This window comes from Vigna umbellata, chromosome 3 (genome assembly GCF_029865625.1).
Source record: "Vigna umbellata cultivar VRB3 chromosome 3, Vumbellata_1.0, whole genome shotgun sequence".
Classification (NCBI taxonomy): Eukaryota; Viridiplantae; Streptophyta; class Magnoliopsida; order Fabales; family Fabaceae; genus Vigna; species Vigna umbellata.
In genome coordinates, this window is record NC_142167.1 from 50,753,222 (window position 1) to 50,770,263 (window position 17,042).

A 17,042-nucleotide genomic window follows, 5' to 3' on the forward strand; every position below is an offset into this window, starting at 1 on the left:
GATTCATGTGTTTTAAAAACTTTTATTTTTAAATTAAATTATATTTGTTCTTACAAGGCCAAATAGACTTTATAAAACCAACAGATGTGATTTTTTCCATCGTCTTTGTCTTTGCCTTCGGACAACTAGTTTTCGTCTTTTCAGTCTCAGTTGTTAGTTTTGGGTGGTGAGGTGAATGTAAGGATACTTCAACGTTTCAGTTCGTATTGTATCAATAGTTTGTTCTTGGACGAGTATCTAGTTTAGAGAAAAACTCATCCTTTACCTTGGATTTTTTCCCTTTAGGTGGTTAAGGAGAGTCCAAGATATCGTGATTTAGACTTTGTTTTGTGCCTAATCCTATTTAATTATATTAAGCGTCAATCGATTTCTCTTACATGTGGGATGAGAGAGTGTCGTGAGGTTGAGGATGTATTTATAATAAGAGGCCAAGAGACCAAAGGGCTGAGAGGTTGAGAAGATGAGAGACCAAGAGGCCAAAAAGCTGAAAGGCTAAGACATAAGGAGACTAAGAGACCTAGGTACCAAGTGAACAAGAAAAGATTATATATGGTGAACTGAGGGAGAAAGAACTATGGTTCAATTCATCAACCACGTTTAACCTTTAATTCAGAAACAAATATATAGCATAAAACAGCATCATATCAGATTAATGAACCTTTTGAAATAAGTAGTTAAAAAGTTTATAACATTGACATATATAAACAGAAATAGGGTGGTAGGTGTGTGTGTTCATGACTTCCTGAAGAAATTGGTCAATGATTTACCATCCAACTCTTTCTTGAAGAACCTGGTCATAAATTCATTGAAGGTGAAGTCCCTATAAAGGGCTGGTTTCTCTTCTGATGTCAGCTCCGGCAATGGTCCAAAAACTCTCTCCCTATCACTTGGGTTCAGGAAAACAGCAACTGACACTCTTGCCTCATCAGAATGATTGGCTAACACTCGATGATGAGCACTCTTGTATGCTTCGTTAGAAATTATCTGACACAAAATCACGAATATCAGAGAAAGGAATCCCTGCATATATATATAACCTTCTACACCTTCAAATTTAATAAACAAATTTCTTACAGTGATTTTGTAATAATAGATAAGATTTCAAACTACATCAAAAAAAATTATTACACTCAAGATTAATAAACCGAAATATATTTATCTCCTATAAACATACTAAGATTTTATTATAATCAAGTTAAAATATATACATAATTAAAAAGATGGTTTAATAAATATTAATATACTTAATAATTATTTAATATACTATTGTTATTGTTATTAATTATTATTATTATTACGATACCTGAAGGAAATCTCCAATGTTAATAACCAGGGCTTCGGGCTGAGGCTTGACATGGATCCACCCCTGTTCCGTCTCAACCTGCAACCCCCCAATGTGGTCCTGCAGCAACACCGTAAGAGCCCCTGGGTCGGCATGCGAATTAAGTCCCACCGTTAGATCAGGCTGAGGGCAAAACGGGTAATAATGCCCCACCATAACTCTTCCTTCCCACAAACCCATCTCATTGAGCTTCTCCGCACCCAATCCCAGCCCCTCACTCAGCAACTCGTACAACACACGTGAAACACGCACCACTTCCTTATCCCATTCCAGCAAATCTTCTCTGCACACCTCGGGAATCTCGCTAGAGTCAGCTGCTGTGGGGCCCATCCTAATCTGCAAAATAAAAATCAAAACTCACAATTTTTCATTACTTTCGTGCAATGATTTCGTTACATTAAGGCTTAATATATTTTTTTTTAAATATCAGTAATTTATGTTTAATTAAGTCTTTTTTTTAAAAGATATTTAAATTTTTAACGACCAAATGTTCAAATGTGCAATCAAAGAGTAAAATGTCATTTAGCTCTTAAGGTGGAGTCTTTAAGGGACAGTAAGGTGAATTTATTATTTTTGAAATTCTATTCCTGATATTAGGATTTTTCTTTTTGAAAATTAAATTAAGGGTTTTGAGGTCTGAAGTGTTGATCGTGGTTTAGGAGGAAAATCTGCAGGATTGGGAAGAACATCAGTGATTTGGGGAATTCTGGATTCTTCTCTGTTTTGCAAGTGGTTAGGGATTTTGTTCTGGGTTTTACGAAGTGGGGAATGAGGGTTCAAATTGGGAGGAATGTTAGGGTTTTTGAACTTGAAATTTTCTTCTGGAGTATGTATTTAATTTGTTCTTTTGAAGGATGTTGGTCTTGGTGATCACGATTAGGAGTGGTCCTTTCTTGATTTTTTCCATGAATTTGTGCTTTTGTTTTGGGTTCATTTGATTTGCAATAATGGGTTCCGTAGTGGTTGTTTTTGGATGCACGGGTGATACCAATGAAGGTGTTAGTAGGTGGACATGGGTGGTGTTTCTGGGTGGTTGCTGGATGGAGAAGATGATGGAGGTGTGAAAATGGTGGCTAACCGTGAGCGTGGCGACGACGGTTAGGGTTATGTGGTGGCTAGGATTTTTGTTTAGGGGCAAATTAAGGTTTCTGGATGTAGGAGATGATGATGATGTGTTAAGGGTGATGTGTCATTGATTGCATGGCTGTACAGTTAGCCGTTTTTTAAAAAGGACTAAATTGAACACAACTTACGATCTTTAGGACTACATTGAACCAAAAAAAATTAGAACTAAATCGAATATAATGAACAAAAATTGGGAACAAAAATGATATTAGGCCTGCAATTAATTTATTTTCATATCCCCACAAATTTTACGGTTTTCCAAAAAATTATAAAATTTATTTAAATTTTAAAAAGAAAATAGTTTGGGTGGCTATCCCCTGTTTAAATGTTTTAGACAAAAAGTTATAATAACGAAACACCGAATATCAACGAGTTCTTTCAAGCTTGTAAAAAGGTTAAAGTTTTCATACGTGATTTCGGTCTCACAATTTTTTTTTTGTGACATAGTTCTCGTTTCCTAAAAACTTTGTAACTTTAATTCAATTGTATACACTTTTTTTTTTATATTTTAATTAAATAGATTATGACAGTTCTTAGTGAACTTTAAATAAATATATTAAACTTAGGGCCCAAAATAAAACATATATAAATTTTAAATTAGAACAAATTTGAAAGTTTTTACCGACGGAAGATTAAATACAAAATAAAGAGACTAAAATCACAAACAAACAATTAAAAAAATAAATTGTAATTTAGCCTATTAAAAATTGCATGATTCTAACATTGTGTTTCATAACCGATAACCTAATTTTGTTAATATTAATAAAAATTATTTAATTATCACCGAAATTCCTTGTTGTACTATTCTTCCCTCAACATGATTTATTTTATGAATAAAAAAACATAATTTCAACCAAGTGGCCCAAGGAACACAAGTCCTAATACTTTTGTATTACGTAACTTAGCGGGATAGCGATGAAGATACCATATATATTGCTAACTAATAAAAATAGTCTTAATATAATGTTTAAGATAATTATCATTAATTTGTTACGTGTGGTGAATTATGATTAGAAGGGTTTTCGTTTTTGGAATCTGAGCTAAAAACTCCCGTAAACATTAAAATTCAATGCGTATATAATTTAAGATTGTAAAATTATGTTACTTACCTGGATTGTGTCGCGCCAGCTGGCAGCTTTTGATTGGAAGAGATCCACGTTTGAAATGTACGATACACCCTTCCCGATCTCCCTACGGTACACCGGCACCCTCTTTTCCGCGGGCTGCTCGTGGAACGCCTTCACCGCCGCTAGAGTTCGCCGGAGTAACTCTTCCGGGACGCCGTGGTTGACCACCTGGAAGAACCCCACCGTGCTCGCCGCCTGCCGGATCTGCTCGACCACGGCGGCACGCGACTCCTGCACGGCGGCCAGGTCCACCGTAGGAATTTCTGGAGCGGAACCGGGTTCTGCCCCGCGCTTCAGCTCCGCTAGGGTTTCTGGCGGGTGAACGAAGATAGGGGGGATGAGCTTGATTCCCGAATCGATCAAACCTTTGACTCCGACCTTGGTTTCGTCGAACTCCTTCACCGCTTTCGCGCGATCGTAGGGCGCGGCGGCGCTGACCGCGGTGGCCACCGGCGATGACATAGGGAAGCGAGAATAGGAATGGGTGAAGGGTCTGCTTGTTTCTAGGATGTTCAAATTCAGTGAACAATGAAATGACAACATTGAAGTGCAGTTTTCTCAAGCGGTGACAATATATAAAATAACAAAAATAGTACTATTTTAGATAAGTCAAGAAACTTGACTAATTCCGGGCATATTTTTATTCTGATTATATTTCTTATTTACACAACTCAAAAATAAAATATTAAATGAAAATTTCATGTAATTAAAATAATCTGTTAACGGGAATTTTTTATTAATGACACAGAAATCATTTTTAATTTCAGAAATAACACAATAAACATTATATTTACAACACGATTTTTATTATGTTCAAAATTTAGATTTTTGAAAATCGAATTCTTAATGTTATTTTAGGTGGTTTAAATAAAAGTATAATTTAGAACTCTTTTGGCAAGAGACGCGAATTTTGTGAATGAGTTTAGACTTTTAATTTAAGTAATTTTTTTTTCATTTTTTACTTTAAAATCCTTTTCACTTTTTATTTTCTTTTTTCTATAATATATGATTTAAATTTATACTTAAATTTTATCAATTATTTATCCTTTTTAATAATCAATATATATAATTTAGTAATTATAAAAAAAAAATGTGAATTTTATTAGAATTGATTTAGTATTTTTATATTTTAACTAGACTTCATAGTTCTTTTGTGGTGTTTAAAAATTTATCACAGTATATTACATATTATTTTATTAAGTATTATAAATTTTACTTTTTAAAAAAATTATAAAAATAAATAAATAAATTATAATCAATAACTATATATTTATTTAATAAAATAATAATAAATATAATATAAAAGTATTGATTTAAATATAATAAATTTATAACAAAATACATAATTTTATATGTATACATAAGTGACATAAATGATATATTAGTAATGTTAAATATTTTATTAATATTTATATTAAAGTTATGATTTATATATAATAATAAGCATATATAAAAGTTTATAAATATAAAATTATTTTTTTAAATATTGCAATAATATATATAAAATTTAATAACTAATAGTATAGCTTGAAACAATATATATATATATATATATATATATATATATATATATATATATATATATATTGATATGAAAAGTTGAGATAAATTAATATTAAAAGTAGTCCCATCTAAATAATGTCCTAATCCCATTCATATGAGACTTTTAGATTAGAGCTTTAAAAAATAAAAAACCCAATTGAATAAACTAACAAAATAGAATATAATTTTAGAAATATCAAAATCAATAGAACATAATTTCATATGAGAATGCCTAAATGATACCCTTGTAAAAATATCTATGCACTCGTGAACTTTTGGAAACATTAGTATTACTTAACTATCTTAAATAATAGAACCAAATTAAGTACATAATAAGTAAAATAAGTTGAATAAAGTTGAAAGTGTCTAGGTAAGAAAAAATAGGTTTTCTCTAGTGATTATCGGGTAATTAAATATGTAAAATCTGTTTCAGATATTTAGTATCTGTGAGTAAGAAATATTCGGGAGTAGTGAGTAATAGATATTTTAATACTCGGTTGTTAACAGGTCGAGTTCGGGTATCATACTATCCGTACTTGCAGATACTCTCGTTACCCGTTTGAAAAATAAAATTACAATTTTGTCCCAGTTTTATTACTTATTCTCTCTTTGCCGTTAAAGAAAAAGCAAACCCTAAATCTCACTATTTTTTTCTCATTCACTCTCTCTGCCTTGCAATAGTCTCAAGATCCACCTATTTGCTGAAAAAGTTATCCACCCAAAGGTACCATCCACCCCTCAGCACCCTATCAGCATCAAACAGTAGAAACTACAACACTGTCACTGAGATCCACGGTTCATGGCACGCCCACACCACACTAGATCCACCACTCCATCGAATAGCGGCAGGTGCAGCAACATTAGTCCCCACAGCTCCATGACCTTGTTGTTCGACACCGCAACGTTCATCGTTGTGGTCGCCATCGTCACGTTTCTTAGTTTCATGGCGGCGACAAATGATCCGGTGTCGCCGCCTATATCGAGGCCGAGCTGGAGAACCGGCTTTGCCGCCTTAGCGATCTAGAACAACTAGTGAATCAGGAGATCCAAGTTGCTTTTGTAAGAATTGAACTTGGAAACATTGTGTGAGGGTTCAAAGTCGAGAGGTTAGGGTTTTGCCCGTTGAGGCAATCAAAGGATTTGGTTCCAAACGGCGGCGTTGTCGAGGGAGGAAGAAGGGGAAGGAGTTTCCCAGGAGGGAATTTGGGGAAACGGGTTTCTGTGGCGTTTGGGAGAAGCAGCAACGGCGAGGAGTGAGTGGCATAAAATAATCGAAGCAGGACCTTTTTATAAAAATCATAAAATATTTTTTTTTAAATATTTGCGGGTTGAAAACGGGTATCCAATGAGTGTCCGTGAGTTGAAAAAAAGAACCGAGGATTTTTCTTATGTAAATATCCGACAAGTAACAGGATGAATAACATGTACGTTTTTTGCATGCGAATCGACTTAGGATATCACACTATCAATGTCTGTCCCAACCTGTTGTGATCCCTATACCTAACCCATTTACGAATACCCAAATACATATAAATATAACTATTTAACAAAGAAATATAATTTCTACTCCTTACTCATAATTATGTTATTACTAATAATAAGTATTCGTACTAATTTAATTATAAAGAAAACTACTACAAATAAGTTATTATTTAATACTTACACATCGCCACCAGAATTCATCTTCAAAGAATTTATAACTGACCAAAGGAGATATATCTTCGTTCCAGAATACAATTTTTCACTTAGTGTTCTACATACTTTTAGTATAACAGCACATTATTATTATAGAAAGTATTTAAATATATGTGTTATTTTAATAATAGTAAACTTAATATAAATAATACACTTAAATATGAATGCATCGTTGATATTTCAAAAACATAAAAATAAAATCGTTCACAAGAGTAAATTGGACTAATTAAATTAAATTTCTATTTTTCTTTTTAAATATAAATTCACTTATTTAATAAAATAACACTCACATATTTTATTAATTTTTTTATTAAAAAATATTACGTAAATGTTGTAATAAGTTAATACATTTTAATATATATTTTATAAAAATTAAAAATAATAGTATTAACAAACTATTTGTAAATACTATAAACATGTCTTTACTACATAAATCACATAGAGCCTCGAGACTCTATAAATATGTATGTATTTCATCGGCACTGAAACTTATAATTACTCTTTTATATATATTAAGATCTCATTCTGACTTAATTTTCGTCGAATAGTCTTTTGAAAATAAATTTTTATATAAATATTTTTTCAGTAGTTAAGAAATAAAATTTAAGTTTAACTCAAAATTTTTAAATTAATTATATTGAAGCTGAACGAATAATCAATTTCGTTAAAACTATAAACAATAAGTCGTGAAAGGCAAGAACACTGTTTGTTTTTGTTTTGTATTGACGTGGCAGCCTCTGAACCAGACAGTTCAATTCGGAAGTTCCCACACGTTACGCCAGAGCAGCGGTCTCATCTTTGTCTAAAACATATTAAAGTATAGTTTAAATTCATTTAATTTATTTAATTTCGTGAAAATATTTAATTATAGTTACATTTTTATATCAATTTTTTATCCTACTATATTAAGTCTGTTTGGACGAATTTTTTTAAAAGAACTTACACGAAAAGAATGAAATCAAATATTTTATAAATTAAAGTTAATTTATATAAAGCTAAAAATAAAAAGATAATTTTAAAGAAGTTATATAAAAAAAGTCTTGTCAATTGAGTTATGAAAAAATTTACTTTTTTATGATAAAATTACCTTTTATTTTCTGATTATTCAGTTTTTAAAAATAAGTTTTAACACGTTATATGTATGATGAACTTTTATATATAATATGAGTAAATAATGGCTAATCACCACGTCGTGTGTTTAAATTAGTAATTAAATAATATATTGATATTAGGCCAAAATTATTCAGAAAACTAGTAACTAAATTATTATTAACTTTTTTTATAAGAATCAAAATTAAAAAAACCATATGTAATAAAAATATATTAATGGCTTAAACATTTTCTTTTTAAATTTGGTGACTCACATTACGTTTTAATTTTTACTGAACTTTGAGATGTTGTAGAGTAAACAAAATTGCAGTGACAAAATTGAAAATTTTAAAATTAAATTTATTTTCTAATTTCTTTTTTTAACTATTACACTGACATTTCTATAAGGAATATAAGTATAATATTTTTAGAAATTAAAGAACTGCATTTATAATATAAAAATATGATAATCTAATACTTTTAAGATGTAAATAAAATTTAAAAACAATTAGATGTTTGAGAAAATCGGAAAAGATATAAGATTTTGTAAAAGCATATTTTCCCACGTTCTTTTAGTCTTTTTATAGAAGATTATTTTTACAAATTTATCAAACCTGAAAAGGGATAAAACCAGTTTTGGCATTTCATATGTAAAATTCATATTTTCACAATTGAAACTATAACTAAAATTTAGTTATGACAAATGAAACTGAAAACTAAAACTGTAAATATCAAAACACATAATTGAAACTAATTATTATTGTAGCCTAATTTCATTGTGGTCTCTGTTAATGGAGATAGATTGTTGAACCATTGCAAAAACATGAAAACTTGACTATTATTTGCATTCTAATGTTCAAAGTTAAATGTGATTTGTAAGATTTCAAAGATATTATTACCTCAGTCCAGTCATCTCTAATTTTTGCTTGGATGATGGTCTTAATCCATGACATTATGTAATACATGTATGCTCAGGATTTTGACTGCTTGTTACACCAAACATGACAAAGAAAATAGTCAAATATAATTGTCTAAATTTTACACACAAAAATTAATAAATTAAAGATCATTGAATGCTAATCTTTGGATAGATTATTTCAATTTGCTATCCTCTAGGTCTACCCAACTCTCTAATTAAATTTGAAACATAAGTTAATATATTAATATCATAATGAATTGATATGAAAAAAATGTATACTTACAACTATTGAAAAAAGGATTTCAAGTTAGTGAAAATCAACATTGTACGCAAATGAAAGTTTTTTTTTCTGAATATGAACTGAAGACCTAGACGACCTCTTCCCACAACATTTTCAAGTCATCAATTAATGGTTTCATATACACATCAATTTCATTTTTAGATTGTCTAGGACTCAATATCATCACAAACAACATTATATATTTTCTCTTTATGCACGACAAAGGAGATAGATTGTAAATCATCAACAAAATTAGCCATGAACTATGTTTGCTACTTAAGTTGCCATAAGGATTCATGTCATCGGTAGTAAGTGCAAGTCTTAAGTTTCTTGGCTCTGCACCAAATTTTGGAAATGTTTCATCAATCTTCTTCCATTGTAGGGAATCCAGGAGTGATTGATAATACTTATTGTATACCAGAAGGGGTGAAACTCGTGTAATCTTTTTAAAGATTAGTAGAACCCCTTAAGAGGTCTTAAGAGAGAATTAAATGTAGCTCAGGTTGGAGCAAACCGGTATAAAAAATCATATGTTATTGTTTTTCATTTTAAACGTTTTCTTAAACGCTCCTTTAAAACACACAAGTGTCTAACAACTATAGCAGATCGTCTAACCTATGCTAAAGTCATTAAACGTTGTTTTGAACAAATGTTTTAAAACACTATTCAACCCCCCCTCCCTCTAGTGTTTTCCTGTGTTTTAGTTGGTATCATAGTTAACCTTTAGGGTTAATCCTTAGTCGGAATGAAGGAAAAGATCCAAATGAAAAATGAAGGATACACAGTCAATCGCCCTCCCTTGTTCAAGGGAGAGAAGTCCAATTACTGCAAGTAATGAATGATTACTTTCTTTGAGTCATGCCATATAGATATGTGGGACGTGGTTAGAAATGGGAACTATATTCCTCTTGACGAGAAGGGTGAAGCACTACTCAAAAGTAATTAGTTAGACGACCAAAAGCAAAGGTATCTCTTAAACTCTAAAGCTAAAATTTCACTAATGTGTGCTCTTTCAAAAGAATAATACAGGAAAGTCTATGCCTTCAATGGAGCCAAAGAAATGTGGAACACCTTGATCGTCATATATGAAGGCTCGAGTGAAGTAAAAAGAAACAAACTAAGCTTGTTAACCCAACAATACAAGTTATTCTCCATGCTGGACAACGAAAACATCCAAGCTATGTTTAATAGGTTTCAAACTATCTTAAACAAAAAAAGATCGTTAGGTAAGGTTTACGAAAATTTTGATAATATTGACAAAATTCTTCACAACCTTCCCAGGCAATGGAGACAAAAAGTTATTGCTCTAAAAACCTAAAAAAATCTTGATGGTATGAGTTAAGAGGATCTTGTTGGCCTAAAAATCCATGAGCTAGAGCTTCAGTGGGACGGAGTTCTGAGAAAAGAAAAGAGTATTGTCCTTAAAGTTCAAAATCCAACTATGAGGACACTCATAAAATCCTTGAAGGTCGAGAAATCCTTACAAGAGTCAAACACTAAAGAAGACTCTATGGAAAAGGAAGAAGAAGATGAATTATCATTCATGTCGAGGAAAAATCCAATCCATGTGAAAGGAGAAATGAAAGGAAGGATCTATCGTTTGCTACAAGTGCAAGAAGTCAGATCACTTTTAAGTCTGAGTGAGAAGAAGGTTGTCTATCCCATAAAGGATAAGAAAAAGTTACTCATGAGTATCTAGGAGGACTTGGATTCCTCAAAGTCTGAATAGGAACAAGAAGATCACATGGAGTTAGAAGTTGATTGAATTTTTAATGATGTTCGTACTGTGGTACAAGTTGAACTAAAACTTCATTTATCTTTTAACGCATTAAAAGTAGAATTATAGGACTAGGTACCATGAAGTTTCAGGAAACCCTTACTGGTTTGGTAATCCAGGTGTTATTTGTAACATTTGTAAATTTCTACCATTGCAATAAAGTATTTCATACAAGATAGAAGAACCTAACATTCCGTGTAATGTAGTAAAATAGCAAATTCTACTAAGGGTTTCGTTTGATAGACTTTGGAGGCACTTGAAGGTAAGATGAAATAATTTGGAAGAAAATAGATTTTCATTAATATGGACAGGCGATCTACGTTGAAGAAAATAAACTTTCATTAAACATACACATTAAGAATAATCATTTGATGAAAGTAAGTTTATTTAAACATCCAAAAGTAGTTGCATCCAAGCTTGGATCAATAAAAAAAAATGTAAGAATGTTAATCTTAAACCATCTATCATCTAAAGTGAAGATAATAAATTCTGTTTTTTTGAGAAACGTTAAGTAATGTCAGATGAACTGGATCACCTTAACCACTATACTATTATGTTTAAAGGACATTACCAAAAAAAACTAAATTGACAAAAATGAACAAAAATTAAAACTTTGATTAAAAAAAATAAAATAAAATAAAATATATTTAACGAAAATAAGAAACTAAATTAGTATTTTAGACATAATCAAAATTTAAAAAATTAAGTTATTTATACATTTTTTTATGAAGACATAGAATATGTTTATTCGAAAGGAATAAAATAAAATTTAGAAAAACATTTTTCCCCTTTTAAGTGGAAACTATGTTAGGTTAAATGTACAAATATTCCCAGCCTCTACAGTAGTTGGATTGGAGTACAACTAACTGGAACATCACCAAATATATAAAACTCGGTGCCTTTCTTTCTTCTCTCTATCGATTCTCCAAACAAACCCTACCCGTTTTCTGTCTTCCAATTTCGCACAATCGTGATGGGTTCTGAAGGATCCAGCGTCGTCGGTGAGCACTCATTCCTTTTCCCAATCGTTATTTGCCTTTCCAATTCTTCAATTTTACAATCCTTAATTGCTTTCGGACTCTTCATATTGTTTCTGATCTTGTGGTTACCTAATTGAGGAAGGAGCCTTTGTGCTTGCTCTGGCCATACTCCACTGTTTCTAGTTGCGTTCTTTTTTTTTTGATTGGGTTTCACTTTAGAAATTTGTTAAGTTTTGAATTGGGTGCTTGTGTTGGGTTATGATGAGTTGGTTACAAAACAACCGTAACTTATAAATGACTTTTTATTTTGGAGGTGTATGGTTATTGGCTTTTTATTTATTGTTATGGTGATTGGAGAGGGGGTGATTCCTTTCTTTCATTTTTCTCCGGAAAATAGTCACCACATTTTATAACCAATTCTGAAATAAATGAAAAGGGAGTTACACAGATTTTTACTTCAAGATTTTGTAATTGGTGGAATTTTTAGCCAATGTTGTGTCTGCTATGCTAGTATAAAGCTTGCTGCACGTGGCAATTGAGTTGCTGTGGGCAGTCCATGCGGGGTTTCAAAATGGTGCTTGCGGTTGCAGTTGTGATTTTTTCTTTTCAAATTTTGAATTTGTATTCCTTGATATTGGGGCCGAGGTGGCTGCAACAGGGTTGCGGAGACCACAAAACCCTTGATGTTGTAGCTCAATTGTGGTTCTTTGTTTTTACTTTTGCTACCTATCGCAGCTGAAGTTCTTGTGCTGCCATCTGTTTATGTATTTCTCTTTTTGTGAAGTTATGAATATAGTAATATAGTGGTGGAATTATGTTTTATCGACTTATTGGACAAATTTAAATTATGCTGTGGTGGTACAATGATTATGGCATCCTCCTTGTCATACAGAGTATTGTGGAGTTAATTTATGTTTTAAGTCATCTTACGTTTATCACAACATGCGTGTACGCATTGCTTGTGAGTGACAATTTTAATTGTTGTTGAGAACCTGGAAAGTGTTTTTTATTTCCTATATTGGTTCGTACTCTTTCAAATTGTATTTTTCCTTTAAAATTTCTTATAAAATCCCCCTTTATAATTTTTCTATGATAATGTAATTTATCAATTGTTAACGCCTGCCTTCATCTGTCATCACAACTATGAGGAGTTCTAGTTACACACTCTTTCTAACACTCTCTCATTGGTTAACATTTGTTGAAAACTACTATATCACGAGAGAGATTCATGAAATAGACATGGTACCCTCAAAATTTTGTGATATGGAATAGAATTTCCCAAATAGAACAGAGTGTGTTTAGAACTGTGTTAGAAAGTTGTTTCTTGCATTTCTCTTGTAACTATTTCATTTAAGCAGTTTTGATGAACTTAGTAGAACTTAGATTTGAAATTTACTCTTAAATTATTTGGTCCTCTGCAGTTCCTAGGAATTTCAGATTATTGGAAGAGCTTGAGAGAGGTGAAAAGGGAATCGGGGATGGAACTGTTAGCTATGGAATGGATGATGCTGATGACATATACATGCAGTCTTGGACAGGGACTATTATTGGCCCTCCTGGTGTAAGCTGTCTCTGCTTTTCTGGAATAATACTGTCTTTTTCTTTTATTAGTTATTTTTGACACTTGGAACCCCAACTAACGTCCTTATCTGTTTCTTAGACTAAGTAAATACTTTGAACTTCAGTGGGAAACTGGGAGTTGTTGAACATTTTTCAGTAAAATATTATAGATCAATAATCTGTAAACTGATATATATGTTCTTCAGACATGCAAAAAGGTCATATGGATTGAAATGTTGGATGACAAGTCACAAATAAAGGTTCCACTAGTATAACTAATAGCTCAATTATATAGATATTTCAGTAAAACCAGCTCCCTTTTAGTTGATTGATGTCGTGCTACTCAATAGGTGTATGGAATGAATGTGTTTTCTATTTTGTACATATTTTTTGGTTGGCTGCTATTTTTAGTGGCCAGATGGTACATACACATGTTTAAAAAAAATGGACTCGTCAATGAACCAAAAAGAAGAATTTCAAGGTTTAGGGTTGGAGTGAGCTTTATACATATGACAACAGAAGCCTTTTCTTATTGGATAAGGTTTTCTACATTAATGATATCATAACATTGATGTGTTTGATACATTTATTGTTAGACATGTTTGTGACAAGTGTCCAATAAGTATTCGGCAAGTGTTAGATACTCGTGTTACAATTAAATTTTCATTTTATGCTCAGACACTTCAACACATCTTAGACATTTTTTCTACACAATTTGAGCATGAGTAATGAAAGTGAGTATATGTGTGTGTGTGTGTTATGTATGTATATTATTGGTGGTGGCGTGTCCTATATTTTAGACATTAAACCTGTTTTAGAGTCCATGTCAGCATTGTGCCGGAGTTGGTACTTTGTTGCCAAGATGATTGTCACGGAAAAGATGGAGTGTAGATGTGACAACATCAATGAAGAATAGCCCAATAATTAGAGGGTGAAGACTAGAAAATGAGTTGAAACCGTTATAAGGATTGGACTCTAGGGAGGATTGGTTTTGACAGAACACAACGGTATCATTTGATTCAAGTTGTCAACCTACCTGTAATAAAAGGCTTTGGTTGCGTTTGTTTCACTTCAAGTAACATGCAAATGTGTAGTGAAATAATTGGTTTTATGATGATAGAAATTAAATGAATAATAAATTATTTCTAAATAATTAAATCCCATTTTCTTTCATCTCATCTTATTTTTACTCCATTTCCTATTGTGTTCACCGATTATTTTTAATTTTTAAATAACGCATTTCACTTTGTAGCTGGTAAGCAAAACTGAGACTTGCATCTATCAAATAATATATTGATATGGCTTGTTTCTCCTGTCATATCATTTTACCAGACTGTTCATGAAGGACGAATCTACCAGTTGAAATTGTTTTGTGGCAAGGATTATCCAGACAATCCTCCATCTGTTCGATTTCAAACAAGGATTAACATGACATGTGTCAATCAAGAAAGTGGAGTGGTAAGAGACAATTTTTGCGTAATTGGAATTGAGCTCGTTAATCACTAAATTGAAATTGAACTCACTACACTCACTGGACTGGAGTTTTAGGATTAACATGACATGTTACTCTGGCGTGATTGAAATTGAACTCATTAATCACCAAATTACCAGGTTGAGCCACATTTGTTTCCTATGCTTGCCAATTGGAAACGTGAGCGAACAATGGAAGACATTTTGTTGCAATTGAAGAAAGAAATGATGTCAGCCCAAAATCGGAAGCTAACTCAGCCTCCTGAAGGTGCATCTATCATATTTTTATTGTTGCTATTTGTTTATATATTTTATAAATTGCTATATTGATAGATATCTTTCATAATTGTTAGTAGGATCTATAATCTGTTTGGTTTACTTGTCAATATGTGCTTTCATTATTTGTGTGTCTTGTCATAGTCTAAAGTTGTAGCCAAAATATATATAAGTTTACTTCGTCTTTTGGTTAGTGATTGAAAGTTAAGCATCAGAGATTGTTGACAGAATTAACTTTTTTGAACTTGTAATAAGGAAGTCGGTGATTGTGAAATATGAAGATGCCAAATCACTTACAACAAAGTTAGAATCTAAATTTGTTAGATTTTGGCTAGTTCTTTCTCCAAGTAATCTTAGGAAGTGCTTTTGTTTGTTGTGTCTTTGTTAAAAGCTTGAAGATGAAATAGTGTTATATTTGTAATTATAATCCCCACATTATTTTTTTTTCTTGAATCTCGGTTCATCTTAATTAAATTGAGGAAGTAAATTATATATTTGGTACATAAAATATCACTCGTTTGCAAATATTGCTGCCTTTTATTTTTCCTTTTTTGTATATATTACTTTATGCATAGGTTGAGACAACCCTATTGTCCTTGTTTAATATATTTGTTTTTGCTGATAAAAAAAAATCTCGTTTACAAATATAGATCTTTGAAATCTGAGAATTTTTGTGAGCTTATCATTGAAGCTGGGAATGGAGTAACTTCCCCTCCTGAAGATATATTTTTTCGTATCTCCATTTATTTTTTCCATTTTACCTTGCCTGTTCTTACTAGTTTATAAGCAATTTTGATCAGATGTCGGCACTAGCTTACCTTTGTAGGTTAGCTGTTGGATCATTTATTTTTGTGACGAATCTTTAATGCCCTTGAGCATACTGAATGGTTATTTTATGAATGTAGGTAATGAAGAAGCTAGAATTGATCAAAAGGGTCTGGTGGTGAGATGTTGTATTGTGTAATTCAGTGGAGAATCCAAGAATAATAATGTAAATAACTATATTCAATAGATGATCCACGTTCACGGACGCATGCATAATGCATTTATAATGTAATTATGGACCATTTGGAACAATTCCAAGATATAGTAGTGACTATCATAGCAGGTCTTGTGAATCCTTTTATTGTACTGAGGCTGTTTATACAGCGGACTCTAATTTCGCAGTTTAAAATCCTTTTTTTTTGTCTTTGCTTGTGTGAACCCATATATGTATACTTCTGTCTTTACGAGATAACATTTGACTTATCATCAAATACCAATTTCGAAGTTGAATGTTTGGTTAAATTATGTTTTTCACCTGTATTGGTTATGTTAGGTTCAGGTGCTTTCACATGAGATAAATATATTACCCAACAGAAAACATTTTAAACCCCGAAATGACTGATCTTTTAACCTACACTTTGATCTTAAATTCCATTTCTTTACAAAACTTGATAAAATGTCTCGCGTATTAAACATTAGTTGGCACATATGATGTGGTAGTATGTCATGATTTTTAATTAAGTGGTGCAACGTTAGAATTTTGTATTCGTCATAAAATAAACTGTTCTGAAAAGGAATACAACAAGGAAACCGAATTAAAACATTAAAAATGTTGCATGGTATATTCTAAGTAGAATTTATTTTAAAATCTAAACATCGTGCTAAAGATATATTCGAAAAGCTAATTATGGCATTTCGTTGCTTCCGGAATGAAAATTCCACACTTCTGGAATGACCTTTCCGAAAAGCATATTTATGCTTTCGAATTTTGGTTCTCGGAATTCACACCATATTTAATCTGGAACTTGTCCGAAACACATATCATATCAACAATACATTGTGGATTTTGTTTTCCTTAAGTCATGGTCCCTCAAT

General features: G+C 31.7%; 2 protein-coding genes and 1 pseudogene across 2 annotated transcripts; 1 reads left to right on the forward strand and 2 right to left on the reverse strand.

Annotated features, from left to right (window-relative positions):
• Window positions 1–624: 624 nt before the first annotated feature.
• On the reverse strand, window positions 625–4,146 carry LOC148202871 (1-aminocyclopropane-1-carboxylate oxidase homolog 4-like). The gene is made up of 3 exons (XM_088110978.1): window positions 3,577–4,146; window positions 1,304–1,678; window positions 625–984 (listed from the first exon to the last, which is right to left on the reverse strand). The coding sequence occupies exons 1-3, from the start codon at window positions 4,135–4,137 to the stop codon at window positions 733–735; spliced, it is 1,188 nt and encodes a 395-aa protein (XP_087967104.1). The 5' UTR covers window positions 4,138–4,146; the 3' UTR covers window positions 625–732.
• A 1,492-nt stretch (window positions 4,147–5,638) lies between these two features.
• On the reverse strand, window positions 5,639–6,400 carry LOC148202872 (putative methyltransferase At1g29790 pseudogene; annotated as a pseudogene).
• Window positions 6,401–11,729: 5,329 nt separating this feature from the next.
• LOC148202873 (ubiquitin-conjugating enzyme E2 variant 1B-like) lies at window positions 11,730–16,371 on the forward strand. Its single transcript, XM_088110979.1, has 5 exons — window positions 11,730–11,897; window positions 13,298–13,437; window positions 14,769–14,894; window positions 15,048–15,174; window positions 16,088–16,371. Exons 1-5 carry the CDS (start codon window positions 11,870–11,872, stop codon window positions 16,144–16,146), a joined length of 480 nt encoding a protein of 159 aa, XP_087967105.1. The 5' UTR covers window positions 11,730–11,869; the 3' UTR covers window positions 16,147–16,371.
• Window positions 16,372–17,042: the final 671 nt, after the last annotated feature.